The following is a 21,148-nucleotide window of genomic DNA, read 5'->3' on the forward strand; positions in this document are numbered from 1 at the left end:
TTTTTTTTCAAAAAATAGATGAGCTAATAACAAACGATCTTACACTGACATGAACAAATATCCTCTATGAGTCAACCTTTTTAGCTAAGATAAGTGAGTCAGTTCTGACCATGCAAATCACTAGGGCAAACTATTTGTACAACCTATTTTCTGCAAGAATAATGGAATCAACATTCATCTCTGATAGTCTATGCACACAAAAATGTCCAACCTACACCTTCCCATGTACAACAACTTTTTGAAGATTCTTCATTATGATTTAATAAAGTGTATGCTCCATTTCGATTATACTACATTACAAATTGCTTAATGGCTTCCTGTGAGAGTCTGTACTGTGACCAGGTGCTGTTTGATATTATTGCATAAGAAACGTTTTTGATGGAAGGCTAAATGTAATCCTCTACATATAAAACAATTGTCTGAGTTTAAATAAGAGGGCCTCAATGCAATAGTGTGCCCACGTGAGACATGTAGAAACTAAGCTGTTAATTTATGGATGTGGTCTGAGCCAGTATTATTAATTATTGGACCGTGCTCTGTGACAAGGGGGTTTAATGCATGTGTGTAAAGTAAAGTCCCAGATTAGCCTGTGCAGTCCGCACAGGCTAATCAGAGACAACACCACTTTTATGGTATTTTTCTTTTAAAGAAAGTCTCTTCTTAGCAAAAATTAAGTTGAGGCCAAAAGAGTCGTCCCTGATTAGCCTGTGCTGACGGCACAGGCTTATCTGGTAAGACATTCTACGCACATAGAGTAGGGCTTAATTAACAGTTTTTACTTTAAACCCCAGGAAATGGTTAGTCATGCCACAAGGCAGATTATTTGAACAAATGTAGAAGGGGCAAACTATGCCATGTTACACAACAAATATCATACCTCTGACCTTTGATGTTTCGAAAAAGAAGATTTTTTAAGTTTATTGATATTTTCTTAAGAAGTTGAATTAATAATACAAATAGATTCCTGTGTAGTGGCAAGTTTTGAACCCAAGAGCATGATAAGGCAGACCAGTAACCTTTAGGCTAGGACAATTTTTACTTCAGGGGCAATATTTGAACAAACTTTGTAGAGGACCAACATTCAATGTTTCAAACCAAATACTTAACCCGTTAACCCTTGCATTTTCATAGAAGATTTCATATATAACTCTATGTAAATCATTTGACCCCAGGGCGTGACCAGTTTTGACCCTAGGGCCATGATTTGAATAAACTCAGTAGAGGACCATTAACAATGTCACAAACCAAATATTTAAGCCTAAACCCTTGCAGTTTAAAAAAGATTATATTAAAAGTTTTCACAGATAAACTATATTTTCAGCCCTTTTGACCTGTACATGCAATGGAATGGAACAATTTGATAAACTTTGACAAAAGGTAACCTGACAATTATTTGTGTGAATTTCATTAAAATCTGCCTGGTGCTTCAGCATGAGAAGTCATCAGATGACAAATTTAACCTACAAGAACTGAAGGACAAGATGGTCTCCTCAAAGCTCCCCATAAGATATATGTACTCTAATGAGAACCACAGGCACACAAACATTTCAATTACCTTGACTTCCAAGGTGGCCCCAAACGCCATCTTAAATTCTCCTTTAGCGTCCTTGGAGAACACTCTCTGGAAGGTCTGCTTGAAGAGGGATGTATTGAAGGAATCCCCCATCACCATGTGGCCCCTGCAAGGAAAAACCTGGCTTTATGCATGCGTGTAAAGTGTCGTTCTAGATTAGCCTTAAAGTTTTGAAGCTTTTGATAAGGCATGCCACGAAACCTTTATACCCAACGAAATGTTAAATGAAATGTTTAAAAGCAGTCTAAATGACTATTATATTACAAAACAAAGGAATGTTATATCCGAACATAATAAAATATATTTCAACCAACGTCTACCAACCCAGTATATCTACAACAGAATTTCATCTCATGGAGACCTGTCTGGTCCAGGGCGCACGAGTAGATGTCAATCACATGACCGTTATTTGCTGCACGGTTAGCTAGACCCTCGTAATGCTGCAGAGAAAAACTATTTAAAATCAGAAAAAGTCGACAACAATAATAATTATTATCATGTTTGCTCAAATACATGCCTATACCATTGCTTCAATATATATTACACATTTACAACTCAACTCAACTCACACAAGTTTTCATACCAACACCATGCTTTTCTACATTTATAACGAATTTATAAACAGGAGCACCAACGCTCGGCTGTGGGTGCAGTTTTGAATAAATGAAAGCTTGTCAGAAGAAAAGGAAGAAAGGTAAGTGGCTAAAATCTGTAGACCTTCACCTTTGACCTAGTGGCCCAAAATTTAGTGTGGCGTGTAGAACTCATCAAGGTGCATCTACATAGGAAGTTACAAAGTTGTAGGTGGAAGCACTTCGATTTTAGAGCCTATGTTAAAGTTTTATATTAGAGGTCACAGTGACCTTGACCTTTGACCTAGTGACCCAAAAATGGGTGTGGCGTGTAGAACTCATCAAGGTGCATCTACATATGAGTTTCAAAGTTGTAGGTGGAAGCACTTTGATTTCAGAGCCTATTTTAAAATTTTACTTAGATGTCAGTGACCTTGACCTTTGACCTAATGACCCAAAAATGAGTGTGGCGTGTAGAACTCATCAAGGTGCATCTACATAGGAAGTTTCAAAGTTGTAGGTTGAAGTACTTTGATTTTAGAGCCCATGTTTAAGTTTTAAATTAGAGGTCACAGTGACCTTGACCATTGACCTAGTGACCCAAAAATGGGTGTGGCGTGTAGAACTCATCAAGATGCAATTACATATGAAGTTTGAAAGTTGTAGGTGGAAGCACTTTGATTTTAGAGCCAATGTTAAAGTTTAAGCAAGACATGGACGGCAGACGCTGGACGACAAGCTGGCTACGACAATACCTTAAGTTTTCTCCGAAAGCAACCTAGCTAAAAATGCTTGTTGTTATACATTTTTCTTGATAAACATCACGTTTTAAGGTAAAAAAAAAAATATCATAAGTTTGGCTTTTCTGTCGTAATAAATTTTATTTATCAAACCTTTATATATACTGGCTTGGACAGCCTTGTATTGATTTCTGAAAAATCTACAAAAAAATAATGCAAGTTAATGTTAATAATTTCTCTCTTTCAATATTAATATTAACTGATTTTTTATTTTTTTTCACTGTTCAAGATCGTTAGCCTTACCTTCATTGCTTTCTTCATGTACTTGCAGTTGTCTTTCTCAATGTCATGGTGAGAGCGGATGGGGAACTTCAACTCCTCCCCCACCACCATGCCGGGCCCCTGTGTACAGGCCCCACCCATAAACAGCATGATACGAGCGCCTGTGTTGGGGAACGTGCACTGGAATACACAGACAGCTTGGTATTGTTGAATTAGCCAAATTAGGAATGTTAAAACTTACATGTAAGGAATGATAATGGTTAAGTTTGTTCACTCATTAATGTCCTTTTTCGTATGAAAATGTACTGTGCATCCATTTTTGGGCGTGTTCACTGAAACATGCAAAAGCATAGGGAATTTGTATAATACAAATGTGAAATACAGTCTATGTCAGGGCTTAACACTGACTATTTTTTCAACTAGCCCATTTGGGCTAGTAAATGCAGAACCTACTAGCCCTGACCAATCTTTCATGTGCCCTGACCCAAATATTATCAAAACCTTTATATTTATCATTCAACTTGTATTTTCTTGTGCGTGGAGATGCGCAATTATGATTCAATCATTCTTATTAGCTTGCCTTACTAATACTAATAAATTCAATATTCATCTACTTAAGACATCTATTTGTAATCTTCATGCCATTTCGGGAGAAATTTCCTTGTTTTTTTCCCCTCATACTTTCTATGACTTTCCTCCTTCCCTTTTCTTTTCTTATGTGAGGAACCCCCATCCCCACCCGTAAAGCTATGTTAGCGTTTCCGATCGCCAAAATCGCCAAAGGCGATTGAATCTTTCAGCTGGCGATTAAAGTTTAAAATGTGAATGAAAATGGCGATTGCAAAAAACCCTGATATTTCTCTATAAGAATATAATATTCCCTACTTTTAAAGAGAACTCGGTACCGATTTCCACATGTAATCGCCATAAAAGCTCCAGGTGGTAATAGATAGTCCACTGATAAGAGATATCCGGATGCCCTTATCGTATATTCAAGCCACATAACACAGTCATGTATGCTGACAGATGCATCACGGGAAATTTTCAGGTAATTTTCCAGTCGCCAAACTGTGATATTTAACGTCCAATCGGTTACGAGAATGTTTATGGAGGCGGAGTTATATAGCAATTATTATTTTTGATTGACGTCGGTCACAGAGTAAGCGTTTATCTCAGGTTTATTAACAATGAATCACAGTTGTAGCATTAATAAGTGATATCAAACCGGTAAATAAAGCAGTACATTAAAGGAGGTTTCCGGCATCATCATCACACCTTTTTACCGTACTGTAAACAATCATTAATTATGAGAAGTTAATTGCAATTCGTGAGCAGTGTAAATTTACTTACGGCGAGTAAGTTGTGAAAAACAAAACCCGTTAATTATTTGATGCGGTAACAAATTAAATCCAGTGCATGTATATTTTATCATGTCTATTTGTAGAACTGATTTACGCCGTTTTTCTACAGCCACGTGATAATAACTATTCACTATGCATTAATACCGGTATGCCATGTAGAACCCGTGTTATAAGAAAGAGCGCGTAATTATTGCTGTCGTCTGCAATGCCAAGTTCTACGCATGCAAAGCATGCTTTTTTAAAAACAGACGATGTGTAACTACATATAGCCTAGCCGCTCAGTACATGCAGTATTTAAGACTTACAAATTTACCGGTACGTTTGAATAAATTATATATTGCAACTATGGAAAAATATGTCAATTCAATAATACATTGCAGTAAATGTATTTTTCAAGAATCAAGAATCACCAGACTACCAGACTACGTCAAAAATTATTGGGAGAAGGGGGGGGGGCGAATAGGAGTTACGCAAGACCCACCCAATCAAAGACCGGGGCATATCTGAAAGTTCTAACGTTGTATACCGTTTATGCCAGTGCATGAAAATAAATATAAATGAAAAATTAAAAAAAAAACATGAAATTATTTGATTTCACGTAACAAATAATTTATTTAAATGTGACTTCATTGATCATTTAATACAGTCATTATTGAAACCTATAGATTCATGATAATGATTATGTCGTTCATTGAGCAAATAAGGTTATAATGTGGGTCGTCATCGTAGTGCTGAAATTTGGCTACTAATTTTTTTTCCTTAGCGCCAACCTAGCGTAAAGCCAAACTTAAACAACGACATGAATGTTAAAACCGTTTTTACATAGATTGCTGCGGTTGTCCTCTGACGACAAATGGTAAGTGAATCTTAGGTGTCGCAAAATAACGTGTTCCGGTAGTCGTAACAATTGTACAGGGTTAACTCTCTTCTTAAAGCCGGGATAAACCATTAATATTAGTTTTGCTAATTGAATTGCGTAAAAAAGATTGTCAAAACACTTTGAATCGATCAAACAAATTAAAATTATTTAAAATTGGTAAATAACTAATACTTTTATAGTAACTTTGTGTTAATGTCGAGTTTTATACCTTCATTGATCCCGGACGATCCTGGGCCGGCTTTTAGTTTAAAACGTATTTTTATCGAGAAAACACGTCACTTCGAGAAAACCAATCAAAACCGTATCTAGCGGAATTCTGTTTAAAAATAAGTACTGACGTGTTTGACCAGGAAAACCGCCGGGGATTGTTTGAATTGTCAGCCTTTTTTTGATTGCAATCAGGGGGTTCCAAATATATTTCGAGATACGATCTGTTTGTTGTCTCCAACTTCACTCTGGGATTTAATTGTCATCTGATCCTACTGTATTAAGATTTCTGCATCTTTGAAAAGCTTATTTAAAACACAGTTTATTGATATAGAACACATAATCCCGCCCATAATACACACGACCGGTCGGGCATGTTCCTGGGACATTGGCTAGCCCGGACCTAAGTACAGGCAGTGAATGTCGTTCGGACGTGCCTTAGTGTTAAGCCCTGTATGTAAGTTTTCACAATTATAGTAAATTGATAATTATATTTCGATATGTATGGGGTCATGTTTGCAAATGCTGAGCAGGCGCTCTGTACTTTTTCTTTCTCATTAATTGATTGTTATATTCTCAATTATAAGGTTAGTGGTCATATTCCAAAAATTGTAAACGAAAGCTCGGTTCTTTTTAACAATTTAAAATGAATTGATATGTAAATTCCCAACTTTACTGTCACATGCTTCATTTTGTTTTGGTGAGCAAAAGCGGTGTTCTTTTTCAAAATTTTAAGTAAATTGATACTTTAACAGTTAAAAGTTTCACTCCCAAAATAGTGAACAAAACCTCGTTTATTTTTACCAATTTCAAATAAATTGATACTCTGATTCTCAATTTTACAGTTAAAGGGGCCTTTTCACAGATTTTGGCATTTTTTAACTTATTCATTAAATGCTTTATATCGATAAATGTAAACATTGGATCGTAAAAGCGCCAGTAAAAAATCAAGAATAAAATTAAAAAAAGGAAAAGAACATAGCCCGGACCAGGTTTCGAACCAGTGACCCCTGGAGTCCTGCCAGAGTCCTGAAGTAAAAACGCTTTAGCCTACTGAGCTATTTCGCCGAGTACACATATTGAACGTATTTTATACCTTATATAAGCAATCTTCGTAGTTTTACAAAATTTAACGACAAAAACAGAACTCTCCAAATTATTCAATCGTTTCGCGTTGCAACGCTTTATAATTTTTAGGTTTTAAAATCGTCAAAAGATGCATATAATGGCTATATTAGACCATGGTAAATGTTCAGTATTACTGTTTCCTCACAAATATCATAACTAAAACGAAAATTTGCGAATCTGAAACAACTTTTTTCAATTTTGTCAATTTACCAAAGCGTGAAAAGATCCCTTTAAAGGCTTTAGCTACAAGAATGGTTAACAAAATCAGCGCCATGTTTACCTCTAGCAACCCAACGGCTATTGAGAGGGCCACACCTGTGGATCGTAGGGGTCTCTTGCCCTGGGAGACCGGCCAAGGGTCCCTCTGTAGCTCACCTAGCAGGTCTGTCAGGCTGAAGTCACACTTGTGCACCGGCTGCAGAAACCTGGGGTATGAATAGAGAAATAAAACATTATTGGATTGTTAAAGGAACTTATTAACAGACAGGCAAATAAAAATAAAAAAAAATGTCAATAACAGTTAACCTTATAAATAATTAAAATTAAACAAACAAAATAAAACTTCTAACAAATCAAACTAGTTTAACTATAAAATATTAAAGCTTTTGTATTGCTGTGACTGTAAATAATTTTAAATATATGTGTTTTAACTATATATCTTTTTAAAATATGGCTTTAAGTTTGGCAATCTCAATGGTCCAGAGGAAGCATTCTAATATTTGTCTCCAAAAGGCTCTGGGTACATTTTACAGTAAAAGCAATTTGTTTTACTTTTTTGTGCTATTACAAATTATTCCTAAATATTATAGTTTTGTTGTATATACATGCAATGTTTTTTTTTCAAAACAAACAAAACAAGCATAACATTGAACAAGAGCTGTCAGAGGACAGCGCGCTTGACTATTTGAGTGCTTGACAGTATAACGTAAGCCATCACGGGGAAATTGTTCATATTCAATAAATTATCAGACGATCTTTCAAGAATAAAAAAAAGGAAAAAAAAAAAATTTTTTTTTTTTGGGGGGGGGGGGGTAGGGGTGTGAGAGGGGGGTATAATGTGGGGTGTGGTAATTTATTAATGATGTTTAAACAAACAAAAAAAATTTTTTTTGGGGGGGGTGGGGTAGGGGTAGGGGGGGGGGGGGGTGGTGGGAGAGGGGAAGAGGGGGTATAATGTGGGGTGTGGTAATTTATTAGATGATGTTTAAAAAAAAAAATTGGGGGGGGGTGTTGGGGGTGGGTGGGAAGGGATTCTGGGTAGGGGCGTGGGGTATTGTTTGGGTGGAATCCATTGTGGCATTCAGGTAAGTGTTGTTTTGTCAAAGTAATAATAAAATGTGATCATAAATAAAGAAGTTATGGCAATTTAAGCAAAATGTTCAATTATCTAAGTGTAAAAGGGGCCATAATTATGTCAAAATGCTTGATACAGTAGTCTGCTGTTGTTTATAGGTTAGGGTCATGTTGGTAAACAAGTTTGCAACATAAAAAAGCAATATGTCAAAGGATATAGGAAATATTTTGGGTAGTACACAAACTTTATAATAGATTTATCAATAATATGCATATTCTAACTATAAAAGGGGCAATAATTATGACAAAATGCTTGATAGAGTTGTCTGCTCTTGTTTATAGGTTGGGTCATGTTGGTAAACAAGTATGCAAAATATAAAAGCAATATGTCAAAGGGCATTGAAAATAGTTGGGGTAGTATGAAAATTTTAACATTTGCTGCATATTCTAAGTGGAAAAGGGGCCATAATTATAACAAAATGCTTGATAGTTGTCTGCTCTTGTTTATAGGTAGGGGTTATGTTGGTTAACAAGTAAGCAAAATATGAAAGCAATGTGTCAAGGGACAATGAAAATAATTGGGGTAGTACGAAAACTTTCACATTTGCACGCTAACGCTAACGGTAATGCAGACGGTCACTCCAACGCCAGGGTGAGTAGTATAGCTCCACTTTATATATTCCATATATAATAGTCGAGCTAAAAAATGTGAACATCTTAGAGCAATTGGATTTCAGGCCTTTTCCTGACCATTTTTGGAAAAATGCAATTGTGAGTACCTGTTGGAGGGTAGTTGTTGTTGCTGTTGTGGCCCCCTAGCGCCTGGTTGGGCAGCCGCCCCTCCCCTGCCTATGCCTAGCATATCCTAGGTAACAAGGTTTTAATTATTAACACCACAAAATAACATAGTTACATCCTATGGCACAAACAAAGCGAACGTGCAACATGTTCTTACATTGAGGTGACCAGACATAACTCTGTCATTCATTATCCACCAAGTAAGACTAGACCTCCCCTTTTTTCTTCACAAAATTCCCATAAAACTTGGCTTCCTAACATTTAGAGCACCCCCTGATGCATCATGTACTTGTTTACACTTTTTTATAATAACGTTTATGCAACATTAAGATCAAAATTGTTAAGAAAATAAACAGAGGAAGTATGAAATTATTCATTATTGACAAGCAATTGCTTAAAAAACATCTTAAAAAAAACTTCTATAAAAAAGGACGGTCCCAAAATGCATTTCAGTAAACCCACTTGTATCTGCTTAGCAGTGAGGTCTTTGGTTCCACGGAACACGTAACTCTTGGAACAGCCCTCGCATCCCAGCTCATGTAGCTGTACCATCTTGCCGAATGTGATCAGACCGATTAAGGCATTTGGCGGTAGCAGGCTGAGAGACATCTGAAGGGACTCCTGGAAAATTATTTAAGACTAGCAAATAAAGGACTAAGTTAAGAGAGGGAACTTTAATAGCATTCTATCTGTTTTGATAATTGACATAATTGCTATTGAAATAAACATGTACACTTGACTGGTAAATTATGAACAACACTTGCTCAGATTCCTGGTTTGATATAGGTGGGCTATTAAGAACCATTCTCTAGTCTGTAGTTTTTAAACTTTATTTAAAAGTAATTAAATTCTATTATGCCAGTGTTTGGCCCGCACTCTTTACCTTAGCGAGCCAATATAATAGCACATATTTCTCCAGCCACATACAACTTCCTGGCTTGAATTAACACTATGGAGGGAGAAAGTAGCAGTTACCTTTATTTCATGACCATTCCCACAAGTGTGTGTTGTTTGGAAAGTGGACCAAGAAACGTAATATCTAAATTCCGTGCTTCACCAACTGAGCTGGTGGACAGGAGTAAAGCTAGCTGCTATTTTAGCTGAATTGGTACATGTATATAATTTAATACTGAACATCATTTGTATAAATCACAAACCTTAACAGCCTGCAAATCGTCGTCATCCATACATGTGTCCAGAACTATCAGGTACACAGGTGGAGAACATGTTGCACGCTGAAATAAAGAATTGTGTATTCATATTAATAAAAAATTGAAATCATTCTAGGAAATAAAACAGTAATGGGGCAATCATAAAACATACACTAAAAAGGAAAACAGAAATTGTATGAATTTGAAAGAATAACCTGAATTGTAATACCGCATAAAATTAGTATTTACAAAAGCGTTGAAAGCAGATTTTCAAACCACAAGCTGTTATTATGTCAATTACACATTTATAACCATATGCATTTTTTTTAAGAGTACACAGAACTTTTTCAGTTAAGTGTATTAACTACTAGTAAAGTCAGTTGATAACCAACTTTTAGACTTACTGTGATGGTGTATTCTATAGTGGAAAACTGAGGAATAATCTCCGCTGGCTGGTGTTGTTCTGTAATAGCCGCATACTGGGGTGGAAACTAAAAACCAACGATAGCAAGCTGGTCATTCAAATATTTCCGCCATATGCACACAAATTTAATGGTTACTGTTATGACACTTTATAGAACAATCTAATCATGTCCTTATAATGTTACAAAATAAGGTTGGAGAATGGTTTAGGACACCCTGCCCATTATAATCTAAAAATGATCAAATTTATGTAGAAAATGTTAAGGTCATATGTTACCATAATAAGAAGCACCAAACGCTAGTTTCCCATACAGGACAATGAAGTATTCTTGTCCCATAAAAGTTAAATAAAAACGCTTAAAAACATACCGGATTCCTCTGAAAGCAGAAATTGCAGGCCCAAATCTTTGCTCTGTAGTCCACCTGGCAGTACGGGTTCAATATGGCACGACATGTCGGCCTTGTACACAAGACTGGCTCATAGGCGATGGGCGGAAGGTCTGGTCTCTCTTTTACCGGCGTGTACAAACATCCTAGTGGTACTACCATGCGCGTGGCTTCAAGACGACTGGAGGGCCATACGTTCCAGCTGAAACGCACCCCATCCCTGTCCTCATTCTGTTGTATAAATTCTTGGTATGTAGCCATTGCGGTGGCACTGAAAATAACAACCAATTATAATCATCAGTCAAGTTTAATAAATAAACACAAAAAACAAACCACGAATTTATCAAAATAAAAATTATTTGTTTACTTGAAGTTGAATGAGGCAAGTCCTGTTTCTATTTTCATAATTGTTATTTATTTATATTCTTTAAATACACTATGCTATCTATGTATGTATGCGTTCACTAGTGAGTATTTATATAAAATAAGTTTATATGCAACATGTCAATAACACCAAATTTGCCAACACACCCGATAATGACAATTCAACAAACGCGTGTACGTTGAGTACAGTATCAATGTTGACATGGTTTGACAACTAAAGGAATTCCCTCAAAAACACAAGTATATCTTTGAAAGAAGCACTGGGGCTGAAAATTAATGAAAGGAACTAGTATAAGTAAACTGTAACTTCAAACTATATAGGACCTTTTCTATTATTCTACCTTTAATTTTTTTCCGAATTGAAAAATATTTTCTGCAAAAGATTTCAGTGAATGCCACGTAACCTTCCCAGCAGTCAACAAATGACGTCACATGTCGGCCGCGTTGACGGCTTTCTTAAATATCGGTAAATAATCTGTACATCTCTTTACTAACAAAGGACACCAGTCCACGGGGGAATCCCTTGTCAGACCGGCTTCTATCAACATGGAAAATAGGAAAGTTATTCCTATCATCGCTGTACATGCAGGTTAAATATTATATTAGTTGCAAGCATCTTAGATATAAATATACCAATATCAGGAATAATCAGGAATAATGCTAGACAACACAATAAGCGCCTTTCGTCAGAGAACTTGATAGCTTTCGAAAGTCGTCTCGCACCCAAAGAAGTTCGAACCAAATGCATATGAACAAATCAATGCTTACAGTTTTCTGGTTATAGTCATCAACATCTTAACCAATTCTAACAGTACTACTGTCACTACTTCTGTTTCTGCTACTTTTAATGCCGTGCTACCACTCCTTCCGATACAGCACTTTTTCTAAATAGAATTGTGCCGGCGCCTATTGGATAAGGGGTGAAAACTGTACAAAGGTGTACTGTTTGGTGTTAATTTAACATTTTTGACACTGTTATTGTTAACAGGTGGATAAGGTGGACAATGACGGCTACAGGAGTAACATTTTTGAAAACTTCTACTTAGGCTGCCTCGTGTACAGTCAATCAACCAGTTTAGAATCACTAGGCAAAAAACGTTAATTCTTTTGACCACATACATTTCTTTCGGGATTTAGTGTCAATGCGAGAAGATGTAAAAATAAAGGGTAAAATTTATTTTGCATGATAACAGGTTAGACCAGACGGCATATGCAGTTTTTTGTCAAAAATATGCGATTAAAGTTGATCCTTCGGAAAATTATTAAATATCATTCAACTTAGAGAATTAGTATTTAAAAACATTGTCATGGCATTTGTTTTCAATCAGCAAAAAGTTTATTTGAAAATAATAAACATATGCACATTTCAAAACATAACTCTTTCAATCAGTTCAGTTAACTTTTTGCTGCATTTATCCCCCATGTAAGCATAATACAAAAGCTTTTTTGCTAAAACTTGTTAGTTTATTCCTTTACCTAATGTTTACCTTAGACACTTATCATTTTGTTTTTATTGGGGAATTAAATAAAAATAAATACAAATTAATCGGAACTGCTGATTATCCGGAACTGGTTGACGAACTGTATATGGGGAGGTAGTGAGTTCTATTAGATAACTGTTATTGAGAAGAATGAGGATTTATAAGTCTTTTGAGGTTTGTGTGTGTCTAAATGAATGGTTACTGCTGAGTCTGGATCGGCTGTCAACAAGAAGATGGACATTATCAGGACAAGTGATAGAAACTACATAGTGGATAATTTTATATAGCATAATGAGACAGAATTTTGTTCTGTATGTTTCAAGAGTGGGCCTATTCTATTCCCAAGCATTACTACTACTGCTGCTACTGCTACTACTAGTACTACTGCTACTACCTCTGCTTCTATTCCCAAGTACTACTGCTTCTGCTGCTGCTACTACTACTACCACTGCTTCTATACCCTAAGCAGGACTACTGCTGCTACTACCATTGCTTTTATTTCAAAGTACTACATGCACTACAACTGTTGCTGCTGTTACTTTTACCACTGCTTCTATTCGCAAGCAGTACTACTGCTGCTGCTGCTGCTGCTGCTGCCACAACCAATGCTTAAATTCCTGCTATTACTACCACCGTTCTGGTTGTTCAAAGCGATGCACCCTGTTTTCGGGTGATTTTGAGTTGGATACCTTGTTATATATATATTTGATAGTGAACAGTTGATTTTCTTTATAATTTGATTATTTATCATTCAAAATGATGTTTTCACTAATTAATGTCATAGCCACACGCTTACCACTTGTGGGAGTGCTGTGACACACTTCCAGGTGCCACATGTTGCAGTCTCACACATGAAAAAAAACTAATAAACTTCTTACTACTCACAGTTGCTTATTAATAAAGTGTGTGTGAATACAGGAAGTTAGGCTAACAGTGCTTGAAAATACTCCCCCATGTTACAGCATTTTATTATCCCTCACAAACAGCGGAGAGATATAGAATTGGCGTTGTCTGTCTGTCTGTCATTGCGTCCATCCGTCTATCTGCCACACAATTTTGCAATTGATGGGGGATATCAATTTAACAAATTTGGTTGTTGTATTTTGTATACTGCTATAGGTGCACCATTCTGTATCAATCGCATTAGATTATATACAATACACATCAATACAATATCATATTGAAAATGAAAGTGCAAGCCATGTATATTTTTTCCTCAACAACAACCACGACTTATTCGAATACTACTAGGACTTACATTACTGTGATAACTAATAATATTACTACTCAACTACTGCTACCTCTTCTGGTGCTTTTTTCTTTAACCCATTAATGCCTAATGTCTAGAAAAAAGGCCTTGGCAAACAGCGTAGACCCAGATAAGACACCGCATGATGCGGCGTCTCATCTGGGTCTGCGCTGTTTGCTTAAAGGAATTTCTGTAAGAAATAAACTAAATATACTTGACATCCCTAATTTTGGAAATAAATTCATCCAATTTAGAAGGATGGGAGAGTCCACTAGGCAAAAAATGGGTTAACTACTTCTGCCTTTTCTCTATTTAACCAAAATAAGGATGCCTAGTATGGTCTTTGTCTCAGGTGCAGGATTTCATTCCAAAGAAAAAGAAGGATTGTACAAACAAGTATGTTCACAAGCTTGTAGAAAGGTAATATTACAAATATTTGATTTAATATGAAATTTCACAATATGCAAATCAATTCAAATTTGGCTGAAACCAAAATCTGTTGTATATGAATTTCTTATTTTTACAGTCAAATTTCATTCATAATGTTTGTTTTAACTTTTGCGTGTGTTGACCTTATAAAGTGACTATTTTCTATTACCTTAAAGTGAATGCAGATTTTGTAGTAGGTGCATAATGTAATGTCATGGTAACATTTTATTGCCCAGGCAATGGAGCTGCTAAGAAATGGGGCCACTGCGGAAGATTCGGTTGCTATGGCAATACAGATTTTAGAGGTACATGTATGAGTCTGTTCAAACACTTTCTTGCACACGACTATTATCCTGCTAAAACGCATATGTTGAACAACATATCATACTAAAGATATATGAACGTTTGTTTACATTTCCCCAGGCTTTTATGAAAAAAATGTATGCCACTAATTTAAGCAATACCAACACTTATTACAGCATGATTTATAGATTTTAACATTTTATGTGAATATATGTTTTCACAGGCTGTAAAGATATGCCAGGATTTCAGTTGCTGATAGTCTAAGCACATAAGTTCAATACTTTTGCTCAAAGCAAATGGGTAATACTTGTTCTCAAAATGATCCAAATTATGAAGGAGTGTCATTTCCTTTTAACTTACTCACGCCGGGTATGCGGACAATTTGATAACGGATGGCACTTCGATACCAGATAACAACAAAAGCCACGTGCGAGAGTTGATTTCTTCAGATTTTTTGCATTTATGTTCTGTTCATTTGGTTTTCAGACACGTAACATTGTTTGGTCGATTAATGGTATAGTGCTTCGTATTGAGGAGCAAGAAATTCTTTAAAAAAAAACAGTGGATTATAAAAAAGAGATAACATTTTATCGATAATCATCATGAATTTGATGATCAGTACGTATTTCAACAAAATATAAATACTTGGAAATAAATCAAGAACGTGCCAACTTATTGAAATAAAAGATCAATATGTCCATTAATGTTACAACATGTTAAATTTTAGTAAACTAACGTATTTGAGGAAATTCAAATGTTTTCAAGAGTTGGATGCCAAATTTTCATGGACACTTCTTTTACTGATCATCTAAAAAATATTGTCACTTCGATTCTAGATAACTCGACACTTTTTACCAGATATAACACACTCTATTTAGTGAATCAGAAATGCAGAATTCGCTGTGGAATACTGTTATAGTAAGCAGGAAATAAATAAAAATGTATGTTCTGACGTAAATTAAAAATAAATTACCGAAACATGTTCTTATCCCTTTGGAATATGAAAATAAAATGGAAAGGGAAGTGTAAAGGGAAGTGCTTCCTATAAGTAGAGCTCAATATAAAGGGAGTTTTCCAATCTCTTTTAAATATTGTGGCTACGCATTAATATTGTCTTCATGATTAGATCTAATGAGCACCAATGACAAAGGATTTTATGAGGTGTATATGCCGCTTTAGAACCCCTTGCTTGGTTATATTTTCCATGTGTATGTAATTACGTTATGCATATATTCCCAATGTGTCGGGCTTGACAATGCAATTGAATCGTACTTCAAAATGTTTGGTAAGAATAGCCATAATACGCATAAAATGCATTTCATGTTGAAGATAAAACTCAGTTATCAGAGTGCCCAACTTGTTGAAAGTCTCTGTTATCCGAAGTGCCCTATATCGGGAATCAAAGTATCCACAGCTTCATGAATACCATCTATTAAAACATGCTCTATCTTCGTTTAGATTTCATTGAATACTATCAAAATTTCAGTATTTGAAGCACAGTGATTACTCCACATGCTGGAATATCAAACAATTTTTTGCAATATTTCTAAGTAGTATTATTTTGTTGAAATGTTTGCTGTTCACACAGTTTATGCTGTTTTCCGACCAAATTATCTATTTTTTTGGGTAAAATCTACCATTCTTCAGTGATTTTTTTCTTGACATTAGAAATGGATACACCATTTATAAACTTGACCATGCGCCTTGTCTAAAAAACTAATCTATATATACTATACTTAAAAAAAACGATGAACTTACCTCTCGCGCGTGGCTTTTGTTGTTATCTGATATCGAAGTGCCATCTGTTATCAAAGTATCGACATACCCAGTGTGTTACTGGGGATGAATAAAACGAATCACATGACCGCAAAAGGTGTCATCAGTAGTGGAAATGGAGGTATAAAAAAAGTTTAGGTTAAGTTATTTGTAAATATCTTTTCTGTTGTTCTGTTTCTTGACATAAAAAATGGCGCAAACACAATCTATGGATTCAGCTTTGAGTGCATGTTTAAAAAATTGTGTATTGTGTTCTTGGTGGCTGAGAACACTTTTACACACAGTAGATAATGTAGAGGCAAAAGTCAGTAGTGAACAGCAGGTTACAGCATTGTAAGACAAAAGCCTTCAAATGATTATACATCAGCAAAGCAATGATTAGATTTTGCATGGATAATGTTTTCACATTACAAATATTTACATATTTATGCTAGATATCTTCCTTTGGCAGTTCTTGTAAACAAAATTTCAGCCAGGTAGTCTTTTAATGCTCCCTTCTTCGAAGAAGAGGGGGTACATTGTTTTGGCCTGTCTGTCATTCTGTCCCAAAACTTTAACCTTTGTTTAAGTTTAATAACTTTTGCAATATTGAAGATAGCAACTTCATATTTGGCATGCATGTGTATCTCATGGAGCTGCACATTTTAAGTGGTAAAAAGTCAAGGTCATCCTTCAAGGCCAAATGTCAAATATATGGCATCTGCCCGTCCGAAAACTTTAACATTAGCCATAACTTTTTCAATATTGAAGATAGCAACTTTATATTTCACAGAGCTGCACATTTTGTGTGGTGAAAAGTGAAGGTCAAGGTCATCCTTCAAGGTCAAATATCTAATATATGGCGTCTGTCCGTCCGTCAAAAAACTTTAACATTGGCCATAACTTTTTCACTATTGAAGATAGCAACTTGATATTTGGCATGCATGTGCATCTCACAGAGCTGAACATTTTGATTGGTGAAAGGTGAAGGTCAAGGTCATCCTTCAAGGTCAAATGTCAAATATATGGCGTCTGTCCGTCCAAAAACTTTAACATTGCACATTTTGAGTGGTGAAAAGTGAAGGTCAAGGTCATCCTTCAAGGTCAAATATCTAATATATGGTGTCTGTCCGTCCGTCCAAAAACTTTAATATTGGCCATAACTTTTTCACTATTGAAGATAGCAACTTGATATTTGGCATGCATGTGCATCTCATGGAGCTGAACATTTTGAGTAGTGAAAGGTGAAGGTCAAGGTCATCCTTCAAGGTCAAATGTCAAATATATGGCGTCTGTCCGTCCGTAAAACTTTAACATAAATTTTTCAATATTGAAGATAGCAACTTGATATGCATGTGTATCTCATGAAGCTGCACATTTTGAGTGGTGGAAGTTCAAGGTCAAGGTCATACTTCAAGGTAAAAAAAAATGATTTTTTTTTTCAAACCGGCGTTCTCATGAAGCTGCACATTTTGAGTGGTTGGAGTTCAATGTCAATGTCATCCTTCCAGGTCAAAGGTCAATTTTTTTATTTTTTTTTCAAAGCGGCGCAATAGGGGGCATTGTGTTTCTGACGAACACATCTCTTGTTCAATATTTAACATAGCAACTTGATATTTGGCAGGCATGTGCATCTCATGGAGCTGCACATTTTGAGTGGTGAAAGGTGAAAAATCAAGGTCATCCTTCAAGGTCAAATGTCTAATATATGGTGTCTGTCCGTCCGTTCGAAAACTTTAACATTGGCCATAACTTTTTCACTATTGAAGATAGCAACTTGATATTTGGCATGCATGTGTATCTCCTGGAGCTGACCATTTTGAGTGGTGAAAGGTGAAGGTCTAGGTCATCCTTCAAGGTCGAATGTCAAATATTCCGTCCGTCCGAAAACTTTAACATTGGCCATAACTTTTTTAATATTGAACATAGCAACTTGAGGTTTGGCATGCATGTGTATCTCGTGGAGCTGCACATTTGGAGTGGTGAAAGGTCAAGGTCATCCTTCGAGGTCAGAGGTAAAAATAAATAAATTCATTTCTCCATTTAAGCTCTTACTGACTTCTCGTGGAGCTGCACATTTTGATTGGTGAAAGGTCAAGGTCATCCTTCATGGTCAAAAGTCAAAAAATACAATCCAAGGGAAGTAATAAGCTTTAAAAGGGAGATAATTGATAAACCTGCCAAATTATATATTGAATTTTTTTTTCAAACCGGCGCAATAAGGGGCATTGTGTTTCCGACAAACACATCTCTTGTTTTAATATGTCTTATGTTTAAAGAACAACCAAACATATATTTTACAAATAAAGTACCATAAACAGACGTTTTTGCCTTAATCTTGTCTACCAATGATGACTTTTGTGGTGTGGTGGTTTGTAACAGGAAACATAATTTAGTGGTAAAATATAAACTTAACTTATAAAATAAGGGTTATGACTTAAAGCATAAAAAAATTAATTAAAAAAAAAAGTAAATAATAATTCGGCAATCATGTTTTCAGTATGTCCTTATTAGAGTGATTCTGATATCAGGACTCCCCTCTGACCAATGCTGGCGTGGGTTCAAACCTAACCCTGACAGGCACAGTGGAGTGTGATGCAAGCCTAATGGAGGGAAGCTCTCTTACATTTGGTGCTGTTGGAGCTATTTCAGGTAGATTTTCAGCATTATAGTTTCTCATTGTAAATGGAACACAACAAAACCTCTACCCCTTTGATGTATTTTATTTAATGATCCTCAATTTGTCTTTTGATGCTGCCAAATATGGGCTACTTAAATAAAAACAAACTGTCCAGCCAGATTTAAGGTATGTTTTAAGCCCAATATCTTGAATTATCCAGCACATTTGCTAGAAATTATTACAAAAAGGAACTAAAATAACTGCTTTTCCTGCTAAATGGATTTTTGTATTCATATACATACTGTTAATTATGTTCCCATGTTTTTCCAGAGCAGTCTTTTTTAGTGAAGTAATGTATGTCACATTTTCATTCCCTTTTATTTACAAATTTTCACTGTCACTTGCTGAAATTGCTTTTGGAGATATGTGTTGTAAGATATGGACAGCCTTTTTTGCTATAAAGCTTTTTATTAATTACTTTTCATAGGAGTTCGTAATCCAATCTTGGTTGCTAAGAAGCTTGTTGCATGCCAGAGGGAAGGCAATTTATCACTCGGTAGGATTCCACCATGGTAGGTTTTATTGGCATATGTGATTTCATTTATTTTAGTTGATAATAAACATTTTAATGAAAATTTGCCGCACAGACCTTTACCCAGGGTTTTTAAGGGCTATTGTCACCATTCCTATGCCTGAATTTCCTTATCAGGGTTAGCCCTGTGTCTAAATGGTACCGTATGTGTTTATGACTAGGTAAGCTCTATAGTGATGTAAAAATAAATAAAGCACATACAACATAAAAAGAAAATTAATACCATTACTAACTGCAGGCATTTGTCCCTTTGGCTTAACAGAATCCTAGGGCATTGCAGAATCATTGCGAAAATGTTAAATCTTTCCCATACTTAATAATTCATATAAACTTATGGGAGATAATATTTTAGTATGTTTGGTTTTGTATGGATTTTGTCTCTTTTATTAATAGTAATGAAGATGTAGCATTAAAAAATTGTAATTGTATTTCAAAAGCATGTTTGTTTTGTTTTATATTGAGTATAGCACGGTCTTCGAAAATGCCTCTCAGTTGCTGACAAATTGAGTATTGTGCATGTTATCAGTTGTATCAGAAACAACACACAACTACAACATAAATTTAAGGTTGCATGCAGTTTTTAGCTCCACTATTCACCCAATGATCAGAGCTGTGCTACTTACCCAAATCTCTTTGTCTACTTAATGCTTCAGTTTAAGTGCAACATCCCCATATCACTGTTTTTACTTCAGGTATTCAATTGAACTACATAAATGTGGTTGCTGTCATTTTACAAGGTCGCTGACAAAATTATAACCAGCAATTTAGCAGAACTATGCCTCTTGTTATACTTGGACAATTCTGGTGAACGTTTGCAGATATGGAAATAACACTTCTCCTGTGTATAGGGTTATCATGAACATTCACTGACCAAGACATATAACATTAACCAGATATTTAACAAGATAATGCCCTCTTTTGTTCTTAATATAATTGTGTGTGCTTGCTACAAGTAAACATGATTTCTGCACATTAACTTAAGATGAATGGAGGTATATGCTGTAACTTTGTGTGTAGGTGGCTTCCATGCAGATGTATGTTGGGATTGAATTTGGGGCCAGTTGGATCAAGGTCACTGATACTTAAAATAGGATATAAGTGTCCACTGAGTATTTTAACATTTAATGGAGATATGATGCTGTAATTTTTTAAGCCCCCGGATCGAATGATTAGAGAACATTCATTATACTAGCAAAGAGGAAGAATAGTCGAGCATGCTTTGGACAGCTGTTGTAAGTTTCAAAGTCCAGAAGTGATCGATGGAAACAATTCTGTAACTGTTGTGTTACACATTAACTATCTTACTTGTGTGCCCTTTTGTCTCACTTGTACACTCTAATATTCTTGTTGTTGTTCATGATTTTCTTGTATTATCTCTTATTTGCTTGTACACTCTCTTATTTTATTGTATTCTTGCTTATTTGCTTGTACACTCTAACTTTCTTATAGTCTTGCTTATTTGCTGGTACCCTCTCTAACTTTACAGTATTCTCGCTTATTTGTTTGTACACTCTTTTTATGTCCCCCACTATAGTAGTGG

General features: G+C 35.6%; 2 protein-coding genes across 7 annotated transcripts in view; one reads left to right on the forward strand and one right to left on the reverse strand.

Moving 5' to 3' along the window:
• Positions 1-11,673, reverse strand: part of LOC127875363 (protein transport protein Sec23A-like) — a 37,476-nt gene extending 25,803 nt beyond the window's left edge. For 3 of the 5 annotated variants that reach the window (XM_052420396.1, XM_052420395.1, XM_052420392.1), the window contains exons 1-10: positions 11,504-11,652; positions 10,778-11,066; positions 10,390-10,476; positions 9,992-10,069; positions 9,297-9,455; positions 8,816-8,901; positions 7,024-7,168; positions 3,189-3,347; positions 1,898-2,013; positions 1,556-1,679 (exon numbers count right to left, since the gene is read on the reverse strand). In XM_052420396.1, the coding sequence (XP_052276356.1) occupies positions 1,556-1,679; positions 1,898-2,013; positions 3,189-3,347; positions 7,024-7,168; positions 8,816-8,901; positions 9,297-9,455; positions 9,992-10,069; positions 10,390-10,476; positions 10,778-11,056 (1,233 nt within the window). In that variant the 5' untranslated portion in view covers positions 11,057-11,066; positions 11,504-11,652. Of the gene's footprint in view, positions 1-1,555; positions 1,680-1,897; positions 2,014-3,188; positions 3,348-7,023; positions 7,169-8,815; positions 8,902-9,296; positions 9,456-9,991; positions 10,070-10,389; positions 10,477-10,777; positions 11,067-11,326; positions 11,352-11,503 lie in introns of those variants that run through there. The other 2 variants (XM_052420393.1, XM_052420394.1) reach the window with 2 other exon arrangements.
• LOC127875366 (threonine aspartase 1-like) overlaps positions 11,597-21,148 on the forward strand; it is a 30,858-nt gene continuing 21,306 nt past the window's right edge. Inside the window, exons 1-5 of one of the 2 annotated variants that reach the window (XM_052420400.1) lie at positions 11,597-11,645; positions 14,262-14,329; positions 14,575-14,643; positions 18,928-19,048; positions 19,504-19,588. In XM_052420400.1, coding sequence (XP_052276360.1) covers positions 11,612-11,645; positions 14,262-14,329; positions 14,575-14,643; positions 18,928-19,048; positions 19,504-19,588 — 377 coding nt within the window. In that variant the 5' untranslated portion in view covers positions 11,597-11,611. Of the gene's footprint in view, positions 11,769-14,261; positions 14,330-14,574; positions 14,644-18,927; positions 19,049-19,503; positions 19,589-21,148 lie in introns of both variants that reach the window. The other variant, XM_052420399.1, reaches the window with a different exon arrangement.

The sequence above is a fragment of the Dreissena polymorpha genome, chromosome 3, assembly GCF_020536995.1.
Source record: "Dreissena polymorpha isolate Duluth1 chromosome 3, UMN_Dpol_1.0, whole genome shotgun sequence".
NCBI classification, from domain to species: domain Eukaryota; kingdom Metazoa; phylum Mollusca; class Bivalvia; order Myida; family Dreissenidae; genus Dreissena; species Dreissena polymorpha.